General features: G+C 38.4%; 1 protein-coding gene across 1 annotated transcript in view; it reads left to right on the forward strand.

The window, feature by feature from the left end:
* NSF (N-ethylmaleimide sensitive factor, vesicle fusing ATPase) overlaps nucleotides 1-26,215 on the forward strand; it is a 141,008-nt gene that overhangs the window by 57,360 nt on the left and 57,433 nt on the right. Inside the window, exon 9 of the mRNA XM_081804802.1 lies at nucleotides 14,746-14,945. Within this exon, the coding sequence (XP_081660928.1) occupies nucleotides 14,746-14,945 (200 nt within the window). The remainder of the gene's footprint in view (nucleotides 1-14,745; nucleotides 14,946-26,215) is intronic.

Raw genomic sequence — 26,215 nt, forward strand, 5'->3', positions numbered from 1 at the left:
TTTTTTTTTAAAGATTTTATTTATTTATCTGACAGATAGAGAGACAGCGAGAGAGGAAACACAAGCAGGAGGAGTGGGAGAGGGAGAAGCAGGCTTCCCGCTGAGCAGGGAGCCCGATGCGGGGCTCGATCCCATGACCCTGGGATCATGACCTGAGCCGAAGGCAGACGCTTAACGACTGAGCCACCCAGGCGCCCCACTTTGTTACATATATTAAACATGTTTTCTCATCCCACAAATAGTTATCTCTTCCTAGTTACCTTTATTTTCTAGGTCAGTGGAGTCATGTTTTCTTCCCTTTTTGCTTTGCTTTGCATGCATTTTTTTTTTTATTAAGACTTTTTTTTTTTAAGTGCAGTTTTAGGCCCACAGCAAAAGGGGGAGGGGAAGATAAAGAGATTTCCTATATATCTCCGTCCCCATACATGCATAGCCTCCCCCATCATCATCTCTTACCAAATGGTATCTTTGTTATCTAATTGAACCTACATTGACGCATCATAATCACCTATGGCCCATAGTTTACGTTACTGTTTACCCTTCATATTGTATATTCTGTGGCTTTGGACAAATGTTTAATGACATGTATCCATTGTTGTGGTATCATACAGGGTATTTTCATTGCTCTACAAATCCTCTGTGCCCTCCCTCCCCCCCATCCCTGGCGATCACTGATCTTTTTACTGTCTCTGTAGTTTTGCCTTTTCCAGGATGTCATATTGTTGGGATCATATTTTTCAGATTGGCTTCTTTCACTTAGCAGTATGCATTTAAAGTTCCTCCCTGTCTTGTCACGGCTTCTTTTCAGAAGAAGGCTTCTTCTTCAGATTGGCTTCTTTCACTTAGCAATATGCATTTAAAGTTCCTCCATGTCTTGTCACGGCTTGATAGCTCATTTCTTTTTAGTGCTGAATTGTATTCCATTGTCTGGATGCACCACAGCTTATTTATCCACTCACCTACTAGAGGGCATCTTGGTTGCTTCCAAGTTTGGGCAATTATGAATTATGAATAAAGCTCTTATAAACATCTGTGTACAGGTTTTAGTGTGGGCATAAGTTTTCAGCTATTTGGCTAAGTACCACGGAGTGCAATTGCTGTATCATATAGAAGGAGTATGTTTAGTATTGTAAGAAACTGTCTTCCAAAATGGCTATGCCATATTGTATTTCCACGAACAACAAATGAGAGTTCCTGTGCTCCATATCCTCATTAGCATTTGCTCTTGTCAGTCTAGGGATTTGGGCCATTTTAATAGGTGTGTAGTGGTATCTTGTTGCTTTAATTTGCATTTCCCTGATGACATATGATGTAGGGCATCTTTTCATATGCTTATTTGCCATCTGTATATCCTGTTTGGTGAAGTGTCTGTTAAGGTCTTTGGCCCATTTTTAAATTGGGTTATTTTCTTATTTTTGAGTTTTAAGAGTTCTTGCTATATTTTGGTGCTTCATCACATATGTCTTTTGCAAATATTTTCTCCCAGTCTGTGGCTTTTCTTCCCATTCTCTTGACATAGTCTTTCACAGAGCAGTTTTTAATTTTAACAAACTCCAGCTTATCAATTATTTCTCTCATGGATCACACCTTTGGTGTTGTATCTAAAAAACCATCTCCATACCCAACATTATCTAGGTTTTTTCCCTACGTTGTCTTTTAGGAGCTTTATGGTTTTGCGTTTTACATGTAAGTCTGGGATCCATTTTGCATTAGTTTTTGTGAGGGGTGTGAGGTCTGTGTCTGGATTCCTTTTTTTTTCTTTTTTTTCGCATGTGTATGTCCAGTTCAGCACCATTTGTTGAAAAGACAATCTTTGCTTCATTGTATTTGCCTTTGCCCTTTTGTCAAAAATCAGTTGGCTGTATTTGTGTGTGCATGCATTTTTCAAATCCATTATTGAAAACTAATTTTTTTCTGCTTCATTTTTTGGATCATTCCTTTTTTATTTTTTTATAGCTTCAGTAAATTATACTTGAACTATAAACAATATCCTCTTTATATAATCTTCCTAGCCTCAGTCTCTTTTTTTCCTTCCTGTCCTGGAATATTTATTTCAAAGCTCATTGTCTTTGCAAAACTAGGTGGCTCTGTCAGAGAATATCAAGGGAATTACAGAATCTCAGCATTGCAAGGGATCTTAAATGTCATTTAGTTCATACACTTTTGTTTGCATTTTCTCTCCATTTTTGCTAAATAACTTGTCGAGTTCCTTAGTCTAAGCTTAGATTCCTGCAGTGACGGGAATCATTCTCTTTGAATGTTACGTTCCATTTTTTGGACAACCGTACATGTAAGTCTTACTTATGTTAAGGTGAGATGTGTATCCTTGTAGCTTCTACAAGCTCTAGTTCTCCCCACTAAGACTATATAGAACAAGGATGCTTCTCCTTCACTATGAAAGCTCTTAAGGCATATGAAGAGAGCTGTTCTGTCCAGACCTAAAGTCCTGCAGGGTTCATCTTTTTCGTAAGCTACATCTCCCAGCTGGGTTGGTTCCTCCAGCCAGTCCTTTTATAATTTATTTTCAGCCCATTACCATCCTATTCACATTCCTCTGAACTTTAACATTTGTTTATATTCTCTTTAAGTTGTGAAACCCAGAAATCAGTGATGTCCTGCAAGTGTCTCCCCTGTTCTAAAATAGGCCAGAACTCCATCCTTTGTTCAAAACCTCAGTCTTCTTTTAATGCGTGCTAGAATTGCATTAACGTTTTTGACATCCACATTCTATCTTGGATTCTATCTCACGTTGAATTACTGTTGAGTAAAACCCCCAAATCATCTCTCACAAAACCATACCTCCCCCAGCTGTACTTAACTACAGAAATCTTACATTTATTCTTGATAACTTATCTTGTTAGAATAGTTCTTTGCTGTTCTACAGCTACAGCTTGTCAAGGAATAAGAAATGTGTCCTTCTCAGCTTACGATTTAATTAAAGCCATAGAACATATACACTAAATAAAATAAAACTCTCAGAACTCTTAGAAAATGACTTAGTGTCAGTTTTAAGTATGAATGGTTCTCAGTGTCCTCTGGCCTGCATTAGACTCACCTGGGTCGGGGGTGGGGGATGCTTATTTACTGGTCACCTTCCTCAGCTCCACTCCGGACTTAATGAATTCAAATTTCTAGGAGTGATGCCTGAGAATCTGCATTTTAACAGGCCCCATTGAACACTGGTGCATGTGAAAGTTTGATGACTGCTACCATAAGTGTTGGAGAATAGAACCAAAGATGTGATGCGAGTGAGGTAACATTGACACAGTCAGATGTGACAGGCTTAGGTGGCATTACTTAAGGAGGTGATTTGTGAGGAGCAGAAGGACATGAACTTGATAGAGTGAGTAGAAGTTCCAGGTGTAGGAAAAGAAAGAATAAGTTGTCTGCCAGAGAAGATAAGATATTTGCTAGTCTGCAGCAGACGCCTTGTAGAGCAGCAAGTAAAATAAGTAGACAGAGGGAAAAAGAAGCAAGGGAAGGCTGTAAAATTCTGAAACTAATAAGAACACATGCTGCCACATGGCAGCAAGGCAGGACCTGCCATAGTAGAAGCGTGATCTTTGTCATCAAGAATTCATGAAATACCAGGCCACACCCTAGAAGGGAGTGTAAAAGGGTGGGGGTGTCAGCAGAGATTAGTTTGGAGAGTTGCTACACATACCCCATCTTTAGTTCTAGGCTATCTAATGAGAAGATCTATATTAAATCTCAGTTGACTAATTTGGATATAGACCAGTCAGGTGGTAGACATCACACAGCTGCTTGGTGCTCAGGGCGGAGGCCTTTTTCACTTTATCGTAACGGAACTCAAAGTGTTCTTGAGAATATTTTAAAGTTGGCAGGGCACAGCAAATCTCTGCTAGACAGAATGATACCTGTGGATGATCAGAGACCTGACTGCCCAAATGGGTCAGGAGTGAGTTTTTCGTCTTGAATGTGCCTTTTCCTTAAATATTTGATAAATGCACAGCTCAGCAAATTGCAGATGATAGCCTGTGTTAGATGCTGATTGACAGTCTTTGAAAGGGACAAACAAACAGAAAGGGCCTCCTGTATTACATTGTATTGTTGGAAGTGATGCTCTAAGTCCTCACTGCATGGCTGGAAAATTCAAAACTATTTCTTAAAGTAAGTAATCTTATCATACTACTGAAATGATGAGTTGGATGGAAGTGAGAACATACTCATTGTTCTAGGAGAAGTTGGAATTACACAAACTTTAAAACAAAAGATCATATATTAATATCAACTTGTGATTATATTTCTGCAAGTACATGCACTGTTTAAAAATAAGCATTCAAATCTGGTTTATACAACTGCAGAGAGAAGCTTGCAAGACTTGTGAATATGTCCTGACTTGCCACTAGTCTGTTGATAGTCTCCCTCTTAGGCAAACATGGCAAATCTGTCTGCATTTGAACTGGAAGCTACTTGGACTTCCCCTTTAAACATCAGCTGTCATTCAAAACCCACTTCACACTTTCTCTCTTTACAGATCACGTTGCCCACAAAATGAACTAAACACTCCTTAACCCTGATGCTAATTTGACAGAGATCACTTCTAATATATTATCATTCTGTTCACTCTTGTGTAAAATCAATGGGTTGTTGTTGTTTTTTTATATTTATGTATAATTTTTCTTCTTTCAGATACCTAAAAGTTGACTGACAGTTTTTCCTCAGTGCAGCTTGCTTCTGATATCATCTCAGGAAAACAAAGAAAATTCACTGCTTTTTAAAATAAAAGAGCCTAGCAAACATACTTGTCACTTTTTTGGGATAATGTTTTGTAAGATTATAAACAGCAAACATTACTGTTTATTCATTTTAGTGCAGTGGTAAGGCTATATATTTTCCATTGAGCTATTTTAAGAAGAGAGATTACAATTAGCATATTAGATATCTTATATTTTCATGTATCATTTTCATCAGGGGGTGGATAAGCCTTATTATAATGGATAAGGTCCTCTACAATTTAGACTTTCAGATCAGAAATCATTTCAGGTTATTTGTAGCACACACCTTAAAGCCTCTTCGACTTGTCCCCACCAAAATTTGTATGATTATAATCACTGGGTATCAATACCTGGGGCTCAAACAATATTCCAAGTCTTATACATTGTTGGAGAATTAACTGCTAATTCAGCTGAGAGAGTAAGAAGTGAGGTGGGAAGGCATATCATACCTCACATGAAGAGGGAAAGGGTAGGCTGTGGTAGTCTAGCATGGCAAATGCGCTTTTGGATGAAGTACCCAGAAATAACCTCAGTTCCTCCCAGGTAGCACCAGATCGTTCCAGGTGAGTGCCAGCAGAGCAGGGTGTGTGCTCCCTGAGAGGGAAGTGGCAGCTAGGGACTATGACAGTGGTTACACTGGGGAGACACAGGGGACTTTGGAGAAGAAACATACAGTAGAACAAGAGGTGGAGGAGATAGCAGGATGCATACACATGGAACTGATAATTATAGTAGCCTGGTTTATGTTAATGAGTTATGTGTTGACCCTAAATGAGCTTGGAAAACTTGAGGCATAGGTATGAACTCTGCCTGAGGCATAAGAGAAGCAGGTGGGATTGACTTTGATAGTATTCCAATCTACCTGGAAGACAGAGGCTGAAGTGATATCATAGGGGGGCTGAAGCCATGGAGAATCCTGATTTACTGAAACCCTCGTGAAGTCTTTGTGAAATTGCTGTGGTCCACCTCATTTACTACTGTGCTCATTTGGAGCTTGAGGTCCATCAGAATGTGTACTATCACTTGCAATGTTCAAGTGACAGTAGTGTGTGATAAGTTAAGGGGCCACCATTGTCAGTCTCAGAAGGAATTTCATAAGCAAAATAGTCACTTATTTTCAAGCTTTACAGTCACCTAGCAGTGATGTAATTCTCACAGAACAGTTAGGAGTCTGGTTGCATTTCATTGCTCATCTCCAACAAGTTGGTAAAGGATAAGCTGATATTAATTAATAGCCAATATTTATGAGCTCTTACTATATGTCAGCAAGTCTGCTAAGTGCTTTGGGTGCATTATATTTAATCCTCATACTAACCTTCTGAGGTAGTTGCTGTTAGCTAGCAAACTGAAGAGCCGGGATTTGAAACCAGGCAAGCTGAGTCTGGAGCTTGCACTTTAGACAATGTATATAAAATGGAATTCGTTTAACATAAAGACTGTCTTTTATTCTGAGATTACATCCACTCTACCTTTTGATATGAAGATATATCTCTTTTTATGAAATGGTAGTGTTAGGAGATGTCAGGTTTGATTTTGTTATTGTTTAAGAAATCTTTACTTTGCAAATAAAAACTAAGCAACCCTATGACATCACTTCTCCGCTGTTAAAAAAAAAAGTACTTTTTCTAGTTTGTGAAATCAAGGTCTGAAAACCACTGCTCAGAAAAGTGAGACTGTTAGTAATTTTTAATGTTCTCTAGAGATTTTTCACTCAAATTATTTCCTAATGCATTTAATCTGATCAGTCCTCATCCATCTGGCACCTGACCACAAATCATATGTTCATCCTGTGGACAGATACCTATTGTGAAACATAATTAAAATGCAGTCTGTGGTTCATATTCTAGGGTGTCATTAAACACTCTTTATGACAAGTGGTCTGGAATGAGGTACAAGCCAGCCTTATACCAAACGCTTTACTGAATGTAGTCTTACAGTGAGGTTCCAGTGTCTCGGGAACTTAAATCCTTAGTAAACAATGGCATTATCATTGGCTATGTTTATTTCTTGGGCATTTTATATTGTTCATACCTTTGGTAGTAGCTATTATATAATAATAGGGTTAATAAACATGAACATTTTTCCTTGTCAGTAACATTTGGAGAACAAAATGAGAGCAAGAGTAGCCCCGCTTGAGAAGAATGAACAGGGGAGCCAGATAAAAAGCTGCCCGACTCACTTGCTCTTCCTGAGTGTGATCTCTAGTGTGTTTTATTTCTGTCTCTGTTATTCTGGACTTGGGTGTCCTTGCTGGTGATTTGTTCAACAGTCTATCTTCACAGTTCTTTGCTTCTTCATTTCCAGGAAACTTTCCTTCATTCCATCTCAGCCACCCCCTCTTTGGTCATACCCCAGGCTTCACTGTTACCAGTAACCACCCCTTCAGGGATCTCAGTGTTAAGCATCCTGCCTCCCATTTGTCCCGCGGTAGCTTTGCCTTCACTCCAGCTCTAGCAGCTTGGATCCCACAGGACCCTCCAGTTAATTTACTCTGTCACTTCCCAACCTTTTTGATCTCTCTTCCCTCTTTACCCAGCTTCGAGTCTGTGGTCTATCACGTTTATCCTCCTCAAATACAACCTTAATGGCCTTGCTTCTTATCTTCTGTGTGTGTCACAGCCCTGGGTATGTCTCCGCTACCTGCCTACTCTGGATCAGTACCCAGACTATTGGATATGGCTTAAGAAGAGCACAAAGCATGGTGTCTGATCTCAATTTAAATTTAAGAAGCACATCTCAAGTGGGCCCTCCGTGTTTCTTGGAATCAGTATTTCCTGCTATTCCTTCTGTATTTCCCTAGTCTTGCCACTTTACTGTCCTTCTCTCGAAGAGGACTAGTTCCTCTTTTCCGTTCTCCTCAGACCTCCGGCACCACCTCTTCCAGTCCCTCCTCACCAGCTGCTGGTGCCCTGGAATCATGATTTCATTGAGAAAATAGAAGTAGTTAGAAGAGAACTGCCTCTTCTTCCCCACCACCAAATGTAGCATTTGTTGAGTGAGCGAAAGAATATGCTATCCCAGAACTTTTATTTACTTCTATATTCAAATGTAATAAGCAACTTAAATTCCAAAACTATATAAATCTCTTTTTGGCCATTTTAGATTATGCTTTTCCCAACCATCATCCTTTACGTTACTATAACCAAGAGTTATAATATGTTTGTGCCTTAACCAAATAAAAAGTAGGTATTTTTAAGAAGAAGAAGTTGATTATTAACAGGAGCAGTTAGTAAAATAAGCACTTAAGTAATTGAATACAGGAAATTAAGAGAAGAAATCCTTTGGAACTATGTTTGATTATGCTGTTGAACCACGATAGTTCTAACTTATATAAATGATAGAGGAAGGAGAAAAGATGCGAATGATGTAGAAATGAAGATAAAGCCTCAAACTTTGTGGATGAGAACAAGTCATGTGATAGTTTCGCCCTCACACTTTAGGAAAATTAGATAATAGAATTTAGTTACAAGTATGTTGACTTTAAATTTATGCTGTTATTTACCTCATGTTGCCCCACTTAAAGATTCAGTTTTGAAAAAAATAAAGGGGTTAAAACCAAAAAAGTCAAGATTCTTATTCCAGCTTTAATGAAATTTGTATTTATGGAGTTGAGTAAGAGTCTACACCTTACAGGGGCGCCTGGGTGGCTCAGTGGTTAAGCGTCTGCCTTCGGCTCAGGTCATGATCCCGGGGTCCTGGGATCGAGCCCCACATCGGGCTCCCTGCTCAGCGGGGAGTCTGCTTCTCCCTCTGACCCTCCTCCCTGCTTGTGTGTGCGTGTGTGCGCGTGTGCGTGCACTCTCTCTCTCAAATAAATAAAGAGAATCTTAAAAAAAAAAAAAAAAGTTTGCGCCTCACCTAACACTGTAAGTAGCTTAGATAATCACAACAAAGAGGAGAGTCCCTCAGTGACCTGAGTTCCATATGCTGAGTTCACTTAATGGCATCTGTCTGCTCAGGCACGAGTTCCCACACATTTTCCCGGTTCCCCATGTTCTTTCCAAACCTTTACCATGCTTCCCAGGATCATCTCCTTGTCCCTCATTTTGTAGATGACCTAGCTCCTGCTTCACATAGTAAGTAGAGCACAGCAGGCAAAACCTCAGCTCACTTCCTCATCCCCTTTTACCTAACTAATCTCTAATCTCAGAAGAAGAGGTTTCCTTGCAAGGTATCTCTCGAAATCCCTCCTTTGTATCGCCAGAGTTTCTCAAATTGTGATCTCTGTTTGTTCCTACTTATATTACCTAGCTTCCTTCTCCTACCTCAACCCGAAATGATCTGACCCTGACCTAAGACCTTATGGCCCAGATCAGCATGAACTTCCTGGTTTTTAAATCTAGTGTTCTTTCCAGGCCCCATCCTCTGTCTCTGCAGCATTTGTCCCCATTATCACAACACCTCTGCTTAAAACTTCTTGTGGCTTTTCATGTGTCCAGAGCAGGCATTCAAAAACATGGAACCAGTAGTTCTGCTATCTTTTTTGAGCTTTTGATCTGTATTTTTTTTTTTTAAGATTTTATTTATTTATTTGAGAGACAGAGAGAGCACAAGCTGGGGAAGGAACAGGGGGGAGAGGGAGAAGCAGACTCCCCGCTGAGCAGGGAGCCTGACTCGGGACTTGATCCCAGGACGCTGAGATCATGATCTGAGCTGAAGACAGACACTTAACTGACTGAGCCACCCAGGCACCCCTCAACCTGTATTTTTTAAGGGATGTTACTACTTGAATCTTAAAGGCCTTATAGCCAAAAACAAAGTTATGATTTCCTCTAATCTCCTCTTGCTAACTTCTTACTTATGTTCTAGGGTTTCATCATTATACCATGTGCCCAGGCTATATACCTTTTGGGTCAACCTTGACTACTCCTTTTTCTTTTATTTTCCTTTGGTCTCTGAACTCTGATGAATTATCTCCCAAATCTTCCTTTCTTTTCCTGCTACAATTTTTTACGACTGTTGCCTCTTTCCATTTCTGGTCTCTTGTCTGGTTTATTTCAGTAGTACATTCAGGGGTTTTAAATTTGGATTCCATGAATAGGCCTAAGAGGATCTAAGAATACCCTCAAAACTGCATGCAGTTTTTTTGTACATGTGCATTTCTCGGGACAGGTCCATTGGACGATTCCATGGGAAAGAATGTAAGAGATAGAATGAGAGAATATGACAATTTAAATGAGTCAGTTCCACTGATTTCTCTTCTTTCCATGCCTGCTCTAAGTTCTGAGTAGCGAGGCACATAAGACATCAAGAAAGAACAAGTGACAGCAGTCAGTTCAGCTTGGCAGTCAGACAGGACAGTCCAGTGGCTATAGGTCAGAGGCTTTCCAGCATCAGAGCCATGTCTTAATGTCCCGCAGAAGCTCAGGAGAAAGCTGGGGCATCTCTAGGGAGGTGTCCTTCTAAGGCCTCTGGACCCATTTGTTCATATGCTTCCAGAGGACTTGGAGGGAAATGAAAGAAATTGGCAAAAATCCCGAGCCAGCCAATGAGGCAATGTCCCCAGAAAAAGGTTAAAAATATTCCTCCAACTACACTTTTACCCTCTCATCTTTGTTCTCTAGTCCTTCCTCCACTGTACCACCAGATTTAGTTTTTAAACGTATATCTCATTGTGCACTCTCCCTGATTAAAAATCTCAGGGTTTTTATAAAACAAATTAAAAACTCCTGGGCATGGTGTCAAGGCCTTCCATAGTTGTCAAGGCCTTCCATAGTTGGGAGTCTCCAGGCACTCCTCTCCCCTCCCCTCCAAGACTGTAGCCACAACAGGTTACTACTGGCTGTTTTGAAAGGACAGCTTCGATGTCCATACCTCTATGCCTTTGATCATGCTAGTTTCCCTCGTTAGGTGCCATTTCCTCTCCTGTGCCAATCATGAACCTCCTGCTATCTGTCCTTCAAGGCCTACACTAAATATTATTTCTTCCCACGTCCATCCCTAATTTTCTGCCATCACACTGGCAGAAGTCAGTCTCTCATGGCCAGATTCCAAAAACATTTCATACATATCTCTGATAATGTCATATTGTATTGTAGATAACCTATTTTTATTTCTGTCTTTCCTACTAAACCAGAAATGCCCTGCAGGTAGGGACTGCCTTTTTCATGTTTGTATCCCGAACACCTAGTTTCATGCCTAGTCCAAACAGGAGCTTAATACACTTTTGTTGAATAGAATTACTTACGAAGAGTTTTTATGACTCATTTAAAATTAGAGACCAATGCTTATTTAATAAGTCAGAATAGGCTATAATAATAGTAGTAATAACAAAGTCCCATTTCCACTGCTTATTCAAGTAACTGCTTCCTTTGTGGAAGTGGATTTTGAAAATCTTCACATGTCAATGTATATTTTTGATGTGCTTTCTTGAGATCCTGAAAGAATTATAGTTCTAATGCAGACTAGAGCTTCTATGACATTCCTGTTGGTGTCATATTGAGTAGATTCTGTCATTTCAGAGATCTGTATGAAATACAGTAAGTTCCATGGATATGCATTTTATCTCTTTCAGACTTCATGGTAATATTTTGTGAATTGTTTATAAAGTCTGAGTTCATTTAATTCAAACCACATTAAATTGAGCACTTTCCACAGACGAAAACAGAGTTATGGAGTTAAGACTGTAGCACAGACAGTCCCCAACTTACGATGGTTTGACTTAATGATTTTTTGACTTTATGATGGTGTGAAAGCGATATGCATTCAGTAGAAACCATATTTCAGATTTTGAATTTTGGTCTTCCTGGGCTAGAGATAGCACAGTACTCTCTCATGATTCCGGGCAGCAGCACCCACCGCTCCCAGTTGGCCGTGCTATCACAAGAGTGGTCTTCAACTTACAATGGGTTTATCAGGAGGTAACCTCATCATAAGTTGAGGAGGGTCTATGTTATATATTATATAGTTCTGCTAAATTTGCAAAGTCCCAATCACTGTAAATATGTTTTTTAGGTATTCACATAAGTTCAGTTATGAAAGTAAACACTTCCATAAATGAGCTTCAGATAATTTTTTTAAATCTTATTTTTTTAAAAGATTTTATTTATTTGTCAGAGAGAGAGTGAGAGAGGGAGCACAAGCAGGGGGAGCGGCAGGCAGAGGGAGAGGGAGAAGCAGGCTCCCCATTGAGCAAGGAGCCCGATGCGGGACTTGATCCCAGGATGCTGGGATCATGACCAGAGCCGAAGGCAGACGCTTAACCGACTAAGCCACCCAGTCATCCCTCAAATAATTTTTTTAAATGGTCTTCTCTCCCTCATTTTCTTTTGAGTTTTGTAGGAAAGGAATCAACAACAATTTACTTATTTAGCCATTTACTGAGTACACATTATATGCTAGACGTTATGGTGGATGTTTGCAATTCCAGCTTGATGAGATAGCACCTGCCCTTGAATAGTTCATGGTCTAATGGAGAAGGTATATAAACAAATAATTGCAACTTAAACCTTGGGGAAAAGGAAAGAAACTCCTTTGAGAAGCCATCGTGAGGTTGAGAATGGATGTGTCTGCAGATGAATTTGTGGTTAGAGAAGCAATGAGCTAAAGGGATTTCATACCTGATAGTCTTTTTTTTTTTTTTTTAATATGTGAAGTAGGAATCTAGATCTTTTCTATGAGTTAAACGGATGGGGTAGGGGCACCTGGGTGGCTCAGTTGGTTAAGCGGCTGCTTTCGGTTCAGGTCATGATCTTAGGGTCCTGGGATCGAGCCCCGAATCGGGCTCCTTGATCAGCGGGGAATCTGCTGCTTCCTCTCCCTCTGCTGTTTCCCCCACTTGTCTCTCTGGCTCTCTCTCTCTCTGTCAAATAAATAAATAAAATCTAAAACAAACAAACAAACAAAAAAAACACATGGGGTAGCACTTGAGAAGAGAAGAACAATTAATTGGATAATTAATGCAGAGAATGGGAGGTGGACTGACAGAAACCAGTGAAGGGTGGCATGCAATATTGAGAAGCAGTGAGCGTGGAACTGAGATTGGATAATAGGAAATTGTGAGAGTATCAGTCAGGACAGTGGTGTAATTTTCTCTGGTTATGCTCTTTGGCCAACGTGAAGGTGCAGTAAAGCCATTCAGTGGCCAGGCCTGTGGGATGGGTAGAACAGAAGTGTGAGAAGGCTAGGGAATTGAAAGAGAGTATAGCTTAATGTGGAAGGAAGTACCATTAGGAGGAAGTTGATAAACTTGGATAAAGTTAAGAAATTAGAGGATGAGGATAAGGCCTAGTACTTTGTAGGTCCTGGTCCTCAGCAGGTCTTCATTTTCTCCTTTTTGGCTCCCCTTTCCTGTGCCTTGTTTTACCACCACCATGACCACCTACCTCTGCTGTGGTTTATATGAATAGTTTCAAGTCATGATGGTAGCAGTTGGCTCGGAGGATGAGATTAGCCAGGTTCCAAAGTCTTCATCAAAAGTGCCCCAGGGGTTTGGACGCTGGCAATGCCTCATGATGTTGGCCTCCAGGAGAAGCTCAGGGCTTACCCCTTATCTCACTACTGCTTGTACTCCAAGAGCGGATCAAGGGCAAAGATACTTTATTGGCCATGGTTCTCAGGACAGGAGTTTACTCTGTGATGAGAAGGGTTAAGACTCCAAGCCTTCAAGGGTTTCCACTAAGTTCCCCTTGTCTCTACAAATCTAACCATAAGCACGCATCTCATTACTTTCAAGGATTGTAAAGGGAGTCTTTTTTTGACATATACAAGCAGTGACCATACTGGCAACCCAAAGGGTCTTCCTACTCGGAATCTAAAATACCTAGTAGAGTTGGTTGTACCTTGTGATTTCTTTTATGTGAGTTATTAAATGTATTGTCATAATTTTTTTTGAAGAAACAGTTTTTAAGGCTTTCATTCCAAATGAGGGCAAACTATTATACATGGAAACACTGTATTGCATTTCCAGAAATTTTCTTTTTCACCTGTACTTTTGAGTGTAACACCTAAATCTAATAAATCATTATTTCACAGAATGCTTTTTTTGGTGTAGTATAAGGAAAAAACTCGTAAGAAAAGAGTCATGCATCCTAAGTGTGAAACTGCAAGAAAAGTGAGAATTCCTAGAGTTAGTAAACTGAAACCACAGGTCATCGGAATCTTAGAAATGAAGTAAATGCTCATGAAGAGTTGGCTAAAGAAATCCTGGGGAGTCTAAATCACCAATCTTGCTTTTTCCCTGTTGTTACTGATACCTTTTAAGGCATTTAGCAATGCTTGCCTGGAAAAGAATTGAATACTGTTCTTCTGAAACTTCATCTTCATCTGGGTGGTGCTGAGACAAGCGTGTGCCTCCCTTGGCATTAGTCACATGAAGTAGGACATTCAACTTTATCCACTAAGTTGTAACATCCATCTGGATCCTTCTGGATTGCTCTCTACCAGCCAGCTCAAAACATGTTTGCCCGTTCTTCAAGGGCTTGTGTTGACAGGTAGACCTGTAATTTCTATGACTAAGATACGGTTTCCATAGCCTACCGTATCATAATAGATTTGTGTTGAGTTAAATTTGCCTAAAAGCAGATCTCTTTTATTCTTTGACTTTAAAGTAAAAAATAATGGAAAATAAGTAATACTTCCTAATTAGGTATTTAGGTCAGAGAGACATCTTCAGAGTTAAAAGTATTCTAAATGATAGTTCGAATATACTTTTCCAAAGACCTTTAATTGGCAGCTTTCACACTCAAATATTGGTACTTGTGTAGGAATTTTTTTCTGGATTTTCTATTTAAAAAAAGAGTTTTAGGGGCATCTGGCTGGCTCAGTCAGTAGAGCATGCAACTCTTGATCTCCAGGTCATGAGTTCAAACCTCATGTTGGGTGTGGAGCCTACTTAAAAAGAGCTTTAGTTCATTCTTGTTTGGCTCATGGCACTTGGATATTATATGTTAATGACATGACTATAGTTTTCCTAACAGGCATATGAAGAAGAAAGAAAATTTTCCTTTAGATGGAAATTTTCCTTTGGATTTTAGTTGTTATAAGACTGTTTTCTTTTCCTTTTTAGGTTGCAAACATGTTAAAGGCATCCTGTTATATGGGCCCCCAGGTTGTGGTAAGACTCTCTTGGCTCGACAGATTGGCAAGATGTTGAATGCAAGGGAGCCCAAAGTGGTCAATGGGCCAGAAATCCTTAACAAATATGTGGGAGAATCAGAGGCTAACATTCGTAAACTCTTTGCTGATGCTGAAGAGGAGCAAAGGAGGGTAATGTTAATATAAGTATAATTCAGTAAAAGTTTGTTTTCATTTATACAATGAATGAAACCCAAAGCTATGGTGGAAAACTTGTTACTGTGATCCATGTTTTGAAAAACATGCAGGTAAAATTTATTTAGTACTGAATTATATCACTGAACCAGGGATTATGGGGAATTTACATGATGTGAACAGATGTCATTACCCACATGTACATAATACAAAGATAGATGATTGTATAAGCCCAAGTTTTGCAAAAACAGATCATGAATTTATTTCCAGGCGTCACTTTTATTCCACGTTACTTTCAGAGACTTGAACTCATTTATCCTTTGGAAAAGGGGGGAATTAAATTTGTAAAATGACTTGTAGAATTATCTATATGTAAGTTTCATGAGTAGAAAGCTAGTTTACTTACCACTGAGTCTTCTCACTTGTAGAGTGACAGGTAGGAGTTGTTAGGTCTCAGAGGAAAGTTTGATGTGGGTCTTAGAAAAAAATTAATTAAAAGTCAAACCAGAGTTTACTAATTGTTATGGTTAATTTTATGTGTCAGTTTGGGCCTCAGGGTGCCCACACATTTGGTTAAACATTATTCTGGGTGTGTTTGTGAGGATATTTCTGGACGAGATTACTATTTGCATTGGTAGACTGAGTAAAGCAATTGCCCTCCCTAATATGGGTGGGCCCCATTCAATCAGTTGAAAGTCTGACTAGAACAAAAGGGCTACTCCTCCCCTGACTAAGGGAATTTCCTACTGCCTGACTGCTTTTATCTGGGCCATCAGTTCTTCCCTGCCTTTATACTCAGACTGAAACTGCAGCCCTTCTTGTGTCTCCAGCTTGCCAACTGCAGATATGGGGACTTGTCAAGCCCCATAATTGGGTTACCCAATTCCTTATAATTAATCTTTCTGTAGATAGATATAGATTTAGATCCATATAGATCTGTGTGTGTGTATGTATGTGTATTTTCAGGTGTCCAATAGGATGGATCTATAGATCCATCTTATTGATTACATTTCTCTGGAAAACCCTCATACACTAATACTAACGTATTTATTTCATTGACAAAAGTTTAAAAACAATGCCATAGGATTTCTGCTTCTAGCAATACAGTAGACTAGGTAACCTGAAAACCTGTCTTCCATAAACACCTTCAAATGCTGGATAAACTATAACTAAAATCATTTTAAATGCATAATTTAGTTCTCAAGAAAGAAAAGGAGAGCTCCAGAAATGAAAAGAAAACTCTGAAAATTAGACTGGTAAAGATAAGAGCTGCAGCTTTTGGTTTTGGTAATGTATGAGTTTGGGTTTTAGTACCCACTAGCAGGCCCTTGAACCCACTTAAGATGTGGACTAGGAACTGGAACCTTCAAAGGGGTTGTGTCCTCACTGAAAAGAATGGTCTAGAAATTGTCTGCTCACCAGCACAAAGAAATAACAAAAACATTTAACCATCTGTCTGAGTTCTGCAGTGGGAGCTATAGAATCTCTCATGGGAATTCTGAACTATGGATTCTTAACTCATGCTTAGGATTTGAAAACACACACACACACCACCACCACCACCACCCCTGACCTTTGTGGTCAGGGGCCCCCATGCTGAGAAATTGATTTAAAAATGAATCCTGGACTAATGATAGCATGGGGTTGATAGTTATTAGCAAACCCCTGGGGAGGAGGAGAATGGAGGCCCAGAAAAAAAGGTCCTGGTGTGTAGGGTCACCATTCCTTTGGAGATACTAGCCATTTCTGGAGGGAACTGCTAAACAGCTCTGCAGCCCTTTTGACAGGCCAGTGGGAGTAAGGGGCCAGAGGTTAAAATGCATGGCTCATGAGGAGAGGACACCTGATGAACATGCCTCTGTTTGAGTTGGGATTCTGGGAGGCTGCACAATAGAAGCAGGGGTTAATCAGAAGTAGACATGCTCTCACAGAGGCCAGCTTTGAATCATATCTAATTTCTCTAAAATTCAATTGAAGGTTCCTAAATGACTAGTGCCCCTCGGCATCCATCAGAATTATAGATCCTTCCTGGAGGAAGGTAGTATCATGCAAGGCCACAAATTATTTCTATAGTTTGCAAATGAGATGCCTGGTTATAATCAAAAGCAGTCAGGTATACAAAGACATAGGCAACTGAAGAAAGAGAAACAAAAGTGATAGAAATTGGGCCTCCAGATATTGGAATTCTCAGATACAGACTTAAAATAACTACAGTTATCACATTCAAAGGGAAATAAGATTGAGAATTTTGGCCGAGCAGTGAAAACTGAAAAACAAAATCAAATGGAAATTCTGGGAATGAGAAATTCAGCAACTGAAATTAACTCAGGTAGATGGATTTAAATAGCAGATTAGACACATCTGAAGAGAGAATTAGTGCACTGAAAGATGTTAGACAAAAATAACCAGAGACAAAGGATGAAAGCAATGAAAAGTGATAGAAAATACCAACACAAATGATGATGGAAACCAGAAATCCATTGAATGCTATTTCTAAGAAGCTGAAAGAGAAGAACTGTTAAGTTAGAACTTTGTATCCAGTAAATGGATAAATTGTCATGTAAATATACAATGAAGTATTACAGAGTAATAAGAAATAAACGGACTATGGTTATACATAGCTGTGAATCTTACAAATAAATGTTGAGCAAAAGAAACCAGACAAGGGGGGCGCCTGGGTGGCTCAGTTGGTTAAGCGACTGCCTTCGGCTCAGGTCATGATCCTGGAGTCCCAGGATCGAGTCCCGCATCGGGCTCCCTGCTCAGCAGGGAGTCTGCTTCTCCCTCTGACCCTCCCCCTTCTCATGCTCTCTCTCTCTCTATCTCATTCTCTCTCTCAAATAAATAAATAAAATCTTTAAAAAAAAAAAAGAAACCAGACAAGAAAGAATATGTACTGTATGATTCCATTTATATAAGGTTCAACTAAAATATAATGTTTAATGATACATGCTTAGGTGGTGAACTCTAAAGAAGAGTGAGAAGTAGTTTCCATAAAAAACCAGATTGGGGTTGCCTATGGGGAATAATGGGGAGGGATATTGGGGAAGAGTTGTGAGGACATGCGCCCACGATGCTGGCACTGTTCTATTTCTTGTTACCTTATATGGATGTTCATTTTATGACAGTTCCTTGAAACATGCATTCATATTTTGTGAACTTCCCCTGTCTGTATGCTGTAGTTCACCATAAAAAAAGTTTAAAAGAAATAAACAATAATCACTGCATGGGACAACAATAATAGTCATCAATATGGGTTTTTGGTTTTCTTTTTTTAAGGATAGAACTAAAATATGGAACAAAACATAGGGGAAGTGGATTAAGTCTATGTAAGATCTTTGTATTATTTGGGAAGAAGATAATACTGTTAATTAACATCAAACTTTAAGTTAGGTGTGTATGTGAAAATTGTGTATAACTTTCATGCTTTTCCAAAGCATGAGGAGGAGCTGGGAAAGGAATAAAACTCAAATTCTTTAGAAGACAAGATTCAAAGAAAATGTGAAGATACGGAAAATGTAACTTTAAAAAAAAAAATTTCACTTATATCAACAGTCAAAATGATAAGGTACCTAGAATTAAATCTTAACAGGAAAATTAAGGGAGAAAATTATAAACATTTTTGAGAATCTTTTTTCAAGAGCTAATAAATGATAAACCATGTTTATGTGTGGGGATACTGACAATATCATAAAATGACAGTTCTGCCCATATTAATTTATAAATTTATGCTTTTCCAATCAAGTCTAATGGGACTTTTTTGGAATTTGACAACTTGATTTTTTTTTTTTTTTTGGATACTTGAAGAGCCATGAAAATTTTGGAAAATTACGAAGACTTATTTCATATCATGATTCACTGGAAAGCTGTAGTATTGAGATCGTTATATATTCTTGCATAAACAGACCAAGGAAACAGAATAGAACACAGGAGGAACTTGCTATTTGAAAAGTGACAATGTAAATCAAAGGAGAAAGAATATTCCATGAATCAGGATGAGATCATCAGCTTTCTGTTTCATAAAAATAAAATACAGTCCTTATCATATCATACAGAATAACAGAATGGATTTACAAAAAACTAAAACTAAAATTTACCAGAGAAAACATTTTTAGAAGAAATGTAGGCAAAAAGCCTTAAGAATTGAGGCTAGAGAAGAATTTCTTTTAAAAAAGGGGGGGAGGAGTATTTATTTATTTATTTTTTAAAAGATTTTATTTATTTATTTGACACACAGAGAGAAAGAGAGAGAGAGAGCACAAGCAGGGGAACTGCAGGCAGAGGGAGAAGCAGGGAGCCCAATATGGAGCTCGATCCCAGGACCCTAGGATCATGACCTGAGCCAAAGGCAGCTGCTTAACCCACTGAACCACCCAGGCGCCCTATTTATTTATTTATTTATTTATTTACTTACTTACTTACTCACTCACTCACTTACTGTCACCCAGGCACCCCAAGAAGAATTTCTTTATTAAGATACAGTAATCAAATCCATAAAAGAAAAAAAAATGTTAATTTGGTTACATTAATATAATATGAAGAAAGCTCCCTCTGACAAATTACACACGATACAGATGTCTCAAACTGGAGAGGATATTTGCAATGCATATAATCCACAAAGAATTGATGTTTTATAAATTCTCCGTAATAACTCCTTTATAATAAGTACAAAAAAGACAAACACCACAATTAAAAATAACAACTAGCAGGGGCACCTGGGTGTCTCAGTCAGTTGAGTGTCTGACTTGGTTTTGGCTCAGATCATGATCTCAGGTCTCTGTCCTCAGCCACATTGGTTCTAAAAGGCATGGGTCCTGGTGGATTGGTACAAGTCCAGTAATCACAAGTCCAGTAACTCTTCAGACGGTCCCAGGACCATTCAGTTTTACTGTTCATCCCTATTACTACAATATTTTCTCCTTCAAAAATCTTAACACTCAGTGTACCAAGAAAAATTGTCACCACCATTTACTATCTGGGTTGAAAGAATTCCTTTTTAAAAATTATTTTTAAGTTATTTTACAAATAATTTACAAATGTAAGAATAAAAGGGAGTGAAAGACTATTATGTATTTAATAAGAACTTAAATATAGCAAACTAAACTTTTATTTCATTTTCTTGGTTTTGAAGATATAGATAGAGATATGTATCTATATATCTGTATCTATGCAGATAGCTGTCCCCATCCAAATGGGCAGGAGCCTCTGAATGTAACTAGTGGTTCATCAGTTGTCATGCATGAACTTCTACATACTGATTCTAAGTTTTTATTTTCTTTTTTTTTAAGGTTTTATTTTTTATTTATTTGTCAGAGAGAGAGAGCGCGCGCACAAGCAGGGGGAGTGGCAGGCAGAGGGAGAAGCAGGCTCCTTGTTCAGTGAGGACTCTGTCCCAGGACCCTGGGATCATGACCTGACCTGAAGGCAGACACTTAACTGACTGAGCCACCCAGGTGTCCCTGATTCTAAGTTTTAAATACACCCTTAATGGAGTCTAGCTTGTTATTACTTCTGGTTCTTTTTGTACTTGAACTGTCAAGACACAATACTTGAAGAATTTTGTTTTTTAAAAACATTATTTTGTTGAGGAGAAGATGGCCACCAGATACTCCATAATTGCAAAACATTTTCATTTTTAGATTTGTATACACCTTTTAGAATGGTCAGATTTTTAATATCTATATCACCTGTTTTTTATCATCATCTCTCTATAATACCTGTCTTCAGCATCTGTCTACTTAGAAACCATATCAAGGAAATTTTGATGCCTAATGAAATAAAAGATGAAAGAATACTGTCATATGTCTTTTAGAAAAATGAGATGGTCTAGTTTCTTGTCACAAAATATTGCAGAATGAAGATTTTTGTTGAATAACTAGATGAAAATGCCATTTTTTTGTCCTTAGAAATATATTATTCACTCATTCTTTATTTTTAATTAGAGAGAGAGAGTGGCGGCAAGGTAGGGGCAGAGGGAGAGGGAGAGAGAAACTCAAGCAGACTCCCCACTGAGCGTGGAGCCTGCCACAGGGCTTGATCCCACAACCCTGAGGTTAGACCTGAGCTGAAACCAAGAGTCAGTGCTCAACTGACGGCGCCACCCAGGCACCCCTCACTTGAGTTTGAGAAAATATATGCAGGATAACATCATCTGAGGCCATAGGCTGAGATTTTACTTATAATCGTCAATTTCACCATCTTCATTAGAGTCTCAAGTGCTGCTACATCACTCTGCATTAATCTTTGGATTAGATGTAATAAGTGAAATATTTTCCTCTGTTGGTTGTCTTTTCTTTGCCATTATGGCCAGTGAGGGGGGTGTCTGAATTCTCAACTGTGTGTAGTTAAAGCTAAAACCAGGCAACAAAGATGGTGGATGGCGTCTCCAGACTTCTTTTGTACCTTCTTGAAAGATGTTGTAATTTTTTGGGTAACACAGTAAGAAAACTGAAGGATGATGTCATAGCGGTCTTGATTTCACTATTGCATTATCCCTCTGAGCAATTCCATCATTCTTTCATTTTCTTATTTTAATCTTTCTTAGGATAGTTAGAAATAATTGATGAGTAATGATGGTGTAATTTCTGGAGTGTTGAAATAGCATAATAAATCTTAGATTTATAAAAAGGTCCAGTGGACTCACATGGTAATTGCAAGATAGAATGAGTTTTATTCTATTCTATTTTTTTTTTTTAGAGATTTTATTTATTTATTCATGAGAGACAGAGAGAAAGAGGGGCAGAGGCAGAGGGAGAAGCAGGCTCCCTGTTCCACAGGGACTCGATCCCAGGACCTTGGGATCATGACCTGAGCCGAAGGTAGATGCTTAACCGACTGGAGCCACCTAGGTGCCCTGTTTATTCTATTTTTTTTAAATATATTTTCCATTTTCTTCTGTGGAAGACTTCTAATTTAAAAAGTCATGAAATATCAATATAAATCGTTAAAACTGTTCAACAAAAAAACTTAAAAACTGAAATGGTGTCTAATGGACCCTGATGGTATACTGAGGATTAAACACTAGGTGCAGGTGAGTCAAAATGTCCCCTTTTTAAAGAGGCATTTTATAAAAATCTGTTGTGATAGTTTCCACATGGCTGCATAGGTAACTTTGGTGCTGTTTTTAAACTTGCAGACATTTTAATTATGACACTGCTAATGATACAACTGAGTTGACAAAGAATTTCTGGGTAGATGTTAATCTAGCCAGGATTTTCAGTTACACCTTTTCTCAATTCTTACATCCAGGAATGGCTTGGTATACTCAGCTAATGACCCCATGGAGGGTAGATGTGTTACATAATAAAGAAGAGCATCACCTCTGTGATTCTGGACAGTCCAGGCTGACAGAGATGAACACTTGCATATAGGTCAAACTAGTTAAATATAGAACAGCCGTTATGGAAGGCAGTTGCCAGGGGCTCAACAGCATCGGCTCTGTTTCTGTGGGGGAAGACTTTGCAGATGGTAAGAACAGAGCTAGAGGCCAGTGAATTAAAGAGGATTGCATGGTGGAAATTTAAACTCTTTGGTAAAGGGTTTATTGATGAGTCAGCTATATTAATCTGTGAAGATTAATCTTGACATCTTCCTTACCTGACTCCTAATTTATTGCAAGAATTTACCTTTATTTAAGTAACACACCTGTAAAAATTGGTGTGGCTGTACTGACTAGGTTGGGGGAAGGCACGTGATGACAGGTCACAAGATTAGTAAGGTTCTGAAAAGGTCAGAATGGTACTGATTATAAGATAAATTGTTCCTGTGGGTCTACAGTGTTCCTATTGTCTCTGGCTTCCCATCCACACAGATGATTTTTGAGGTCGGACTGAGAAGGAAGTCATGATTCCAGTGGCAACATAAGGCACAATGACAGCAAAATTCATACATTTTAGCAGCTTTTTGTTTCATGCTAAATTGGCAGACAACCTTGAATAAAAATGTCTTATAAAATAATGTAGAGGGGCACCTGAGTGGCTCAGATGGTTAAGCGTCTGCCTTCAGCTTGGGTCATGATCTTCAGGTCCTGGGATTGAGCCCCATGTCAGGCTCCCAGCTCAGCAGGGAGTCTGCTTCTCCCTCTCCCTCTGCCTCTCCTCCTGCTTGTGCTCTCTCTGTCTCTCTCTCTTACATGAATAAATAAAATCTTTAAAAATAAAATAAATAAAATAATGTAGAATCTCAGGGCACCTGGGTGACTCAGTCGGTTAAGTGTCTGCCTTCGGCTCATGATCTCAGGGTCCTGGGATCGAGCCCCACATCAGGCTCCTTGCTGGGTGGGGAGTCTGCTTCTGTCCCTCCCCCAAATCATGCACTTGTGCGCTCTCTCTCTCTCTCTCTCTCAAATAAATAAAATCTTTAAGAAAAAAAAACTCTACACATGTTAAAACTCACAAAACTTCATACCAAAAGTCAGTTTTACTTCATAATAATGAATTTTTAAAAACAGATAAAATATAATATTTACATTCTACTCATATTTGGATTATTGTTCACTCTTTAATGCAGTTCTCTGCAAAATGATAGTCATGTGTTCATCAAGGTTTCTAAAATTTAACTAGGGTTTTTTTTTCCTGAACTACTTACAGATTGTTTTCCTTCCACCAATGTTTTAAAAACTAAGTTCAAATCTGAAAAAAAATAATTTTCTCAATATAGTCATATTTATTGAACAGATGTCTGATGATAAATGATAGCTTGGTTGCTTAAAAAAAATTTCAACACCAAAAGCTATCATCTTTCCAACTGTAAAAAAGACTGAGGATAAGGAATTGGAACTATACCTTCAGTTTTGCCAAATACTTCTGTATGGTAGGGTATTAATTCTTGGAAATTTTGTGACTGAAAAACAGATTCTACATTATTTTTTTTAAAGATTTTATTTATTAATTTGAGACAGAACAAACTGGGGCGGCACAGAGGGAGAGAGAGAAAGAAGCAGACTCGCCTCTAAGCAGGAAGCCTGATGTGGGGCTACATCCCAGGACCCAGAGATCATGACCTGAGCCAAAGGCAGACACTTAACCAACTGAGCCACCCAGGTGCCCCATAAAATAGTCAAAATTGTTATAACAAAGAATAATGTGTGGAGGGAGCAAGCTTATCCAACCTACTGCTGTAGTAGAATAGGCTGGCAATAATATAAAAATATGAAGCCCGATAGAAATGACAATCCATGAAGAGAAAAGATTAGTCTACAGTACTAGATCAGTTAATTGTTTGAATAAGAATTATTTGGATTCTTATTTCACATGTACCATTTACAAAACTGAAACTCCAGATAGATTGAAAAATTGTATATAAAGTAAAAATTTTAAAGAGAAGAAAATATAGGTGGCTATCAGGGTCTACAATGGGGAAGGATTTTAAGGGTAAAATTAATTTTTAAAAATCATAAAATTAAAAATGGGTAATTTTGGCAACATAGTAAAAAAAAAAAATAAAGGTCCTTCTATATTCAAAAATATACCATAAATAAAATTAAAAGATAAGCGGCAAGCTGGGATAAAATATTTATAACAAATGAATAATACCCTTAATATATAAAGAATTTTTCTATAAATCAATAAGAAACACTATTAAATCCCAAAAGAAAAATGTGCAAAGGATATATACAAATAATAAAAGAAAAATTACAAATGGTAAAAACATGATTTTAGAAAGTACCATCCTCTTCAGTAATCAGACAAATGCCAGTTAAAAACAACTGGAGGGGCGCCTGGGTGGCTCAGTTGGTTAAGCAACTGCCTTCGGCTCAGGTCATGATCCTGAGTCCCAGGATCAAGTCCCGCATCGGACTCCCTGCTCAGCAGGGAGTCTGCTTCTCCCTCTGATCCTCCCCCCTCTCATGCTTTCTCTCTCTCAAATAAATAAATAAAATCTTTAAAAAAAAAAAACAACAATTGGAAAACACTGTTGTTTGGTTATCAAGTTGGGAATTACTTTTTAGATTTTGCTAATATTCATTACTTGTGAGGATATACCAAGATAGTCATTGTCATATACCTTGGTGGAATTATAAAGTGATAAAATCTTTCTGGAAAAGTATTGGACAACCTATTTCAAGGGCCTTAAAATACTCAACACACCTTTTAAAGTAACAATTTGCATTCAGGAAGTATAATCATATTTATGGGCAAGGAGTTAAGTACAAAAATGTTTATCATGGGACACCTCGCTGGCTCAGTCAGTAGAGCATGTGACTCTTGATCTCTGAGTCGTGAATTCGAGCCCCATGTTGGGTATAGAGATTACTTAAAAATAAAAATCTTTTTTTTTTTAAGATTTTATGTATTTATTTGACAGAGAAAGACACAGAGAGGGAACACAGCAGGGGGAGTGAGAGAGGGAGAAGCAGGCTTCCTGCAGAGCAGGGAGCCCAATGTGGGGCTTGATCCCAGGACCACCCTGGGATCATGACCTGAGCCAAAGGCAGACGCTTAACCGACTGAGCCACCCAGGCGCCCCTAAAAATAAAATCTTAAAAAAATGTTTATTGTAGGGCGCCTGGGTGGCTCAGTTGGTTAAGCGACTGCCTTTGGCTCAGGTCATGATCCTGGAGTCCCTGGATCGAGTCCCGCATCGGGCTCCCTGCTCGGCGGGGAGTCTGCTTCTCCCTCTGACCCTCCCCTCTCTCATGTGCTTGCTCTCTCTCATTCTCTCTCTCTCAAATAAATAAATAAAATCTTTAAAAAAAAAATGTTTATTGTAACAACATATATAATACTAAAACCTTAGAAATTATTAAATATCTGATAGGAAGGAATTAAGGTGAAGTTAGGGGAGTTCTCTGTGGAAGCAGTCATACAATGAAATATTATGGAGCCATTAAAAATTATATAGTTGTATTTATAGCCATGTGAAAGGGCTGAAGATAATATCTGTACTGAAAAAAGGGATACAAACTACCTACACAGCACCTAATTAATAATATGAGTTATTTGTAGCTAGTTGAATTTTGGATGATTGTGATTTCTTTCCATTTTTTAGTGTTTCTCCACATTTTCTATAATCATGTATTTTGCAAATAGAAACAAAAATAAAAATTTTAGTTTTCAAAGAATAATGTTCAAGAGAATACAAGATGCAGTGAGTTCCCAATTTTTTTAATTAAAATAAATTTAAAATATAAAAATCTACAGAATGTTAACAGCATTTATCTTTAGGTATTATGTAGTATATATCATAGGTATGATATGACATAGCATATTTTTAACTTATTTCCATTTGTTTTACAACTTTTGCTCAGTTAACATCTAATGCTTTTA

The sequence above is a fragment of the Leptonychotes weddellii genome, chromosome 15, assembly GCF_054177405.1.
Source record: "Leptonychotes weddellii isolate Sample4059 chromosome 15, ASM5417740v2, whole genome shotgun sequence".
Lineage (NCBI taxonomy): Eukaryota > Metazoa > Chordata > Mammalia > Carnivora > Phocidae > Leptonychotes > Leptonychotes weddellii.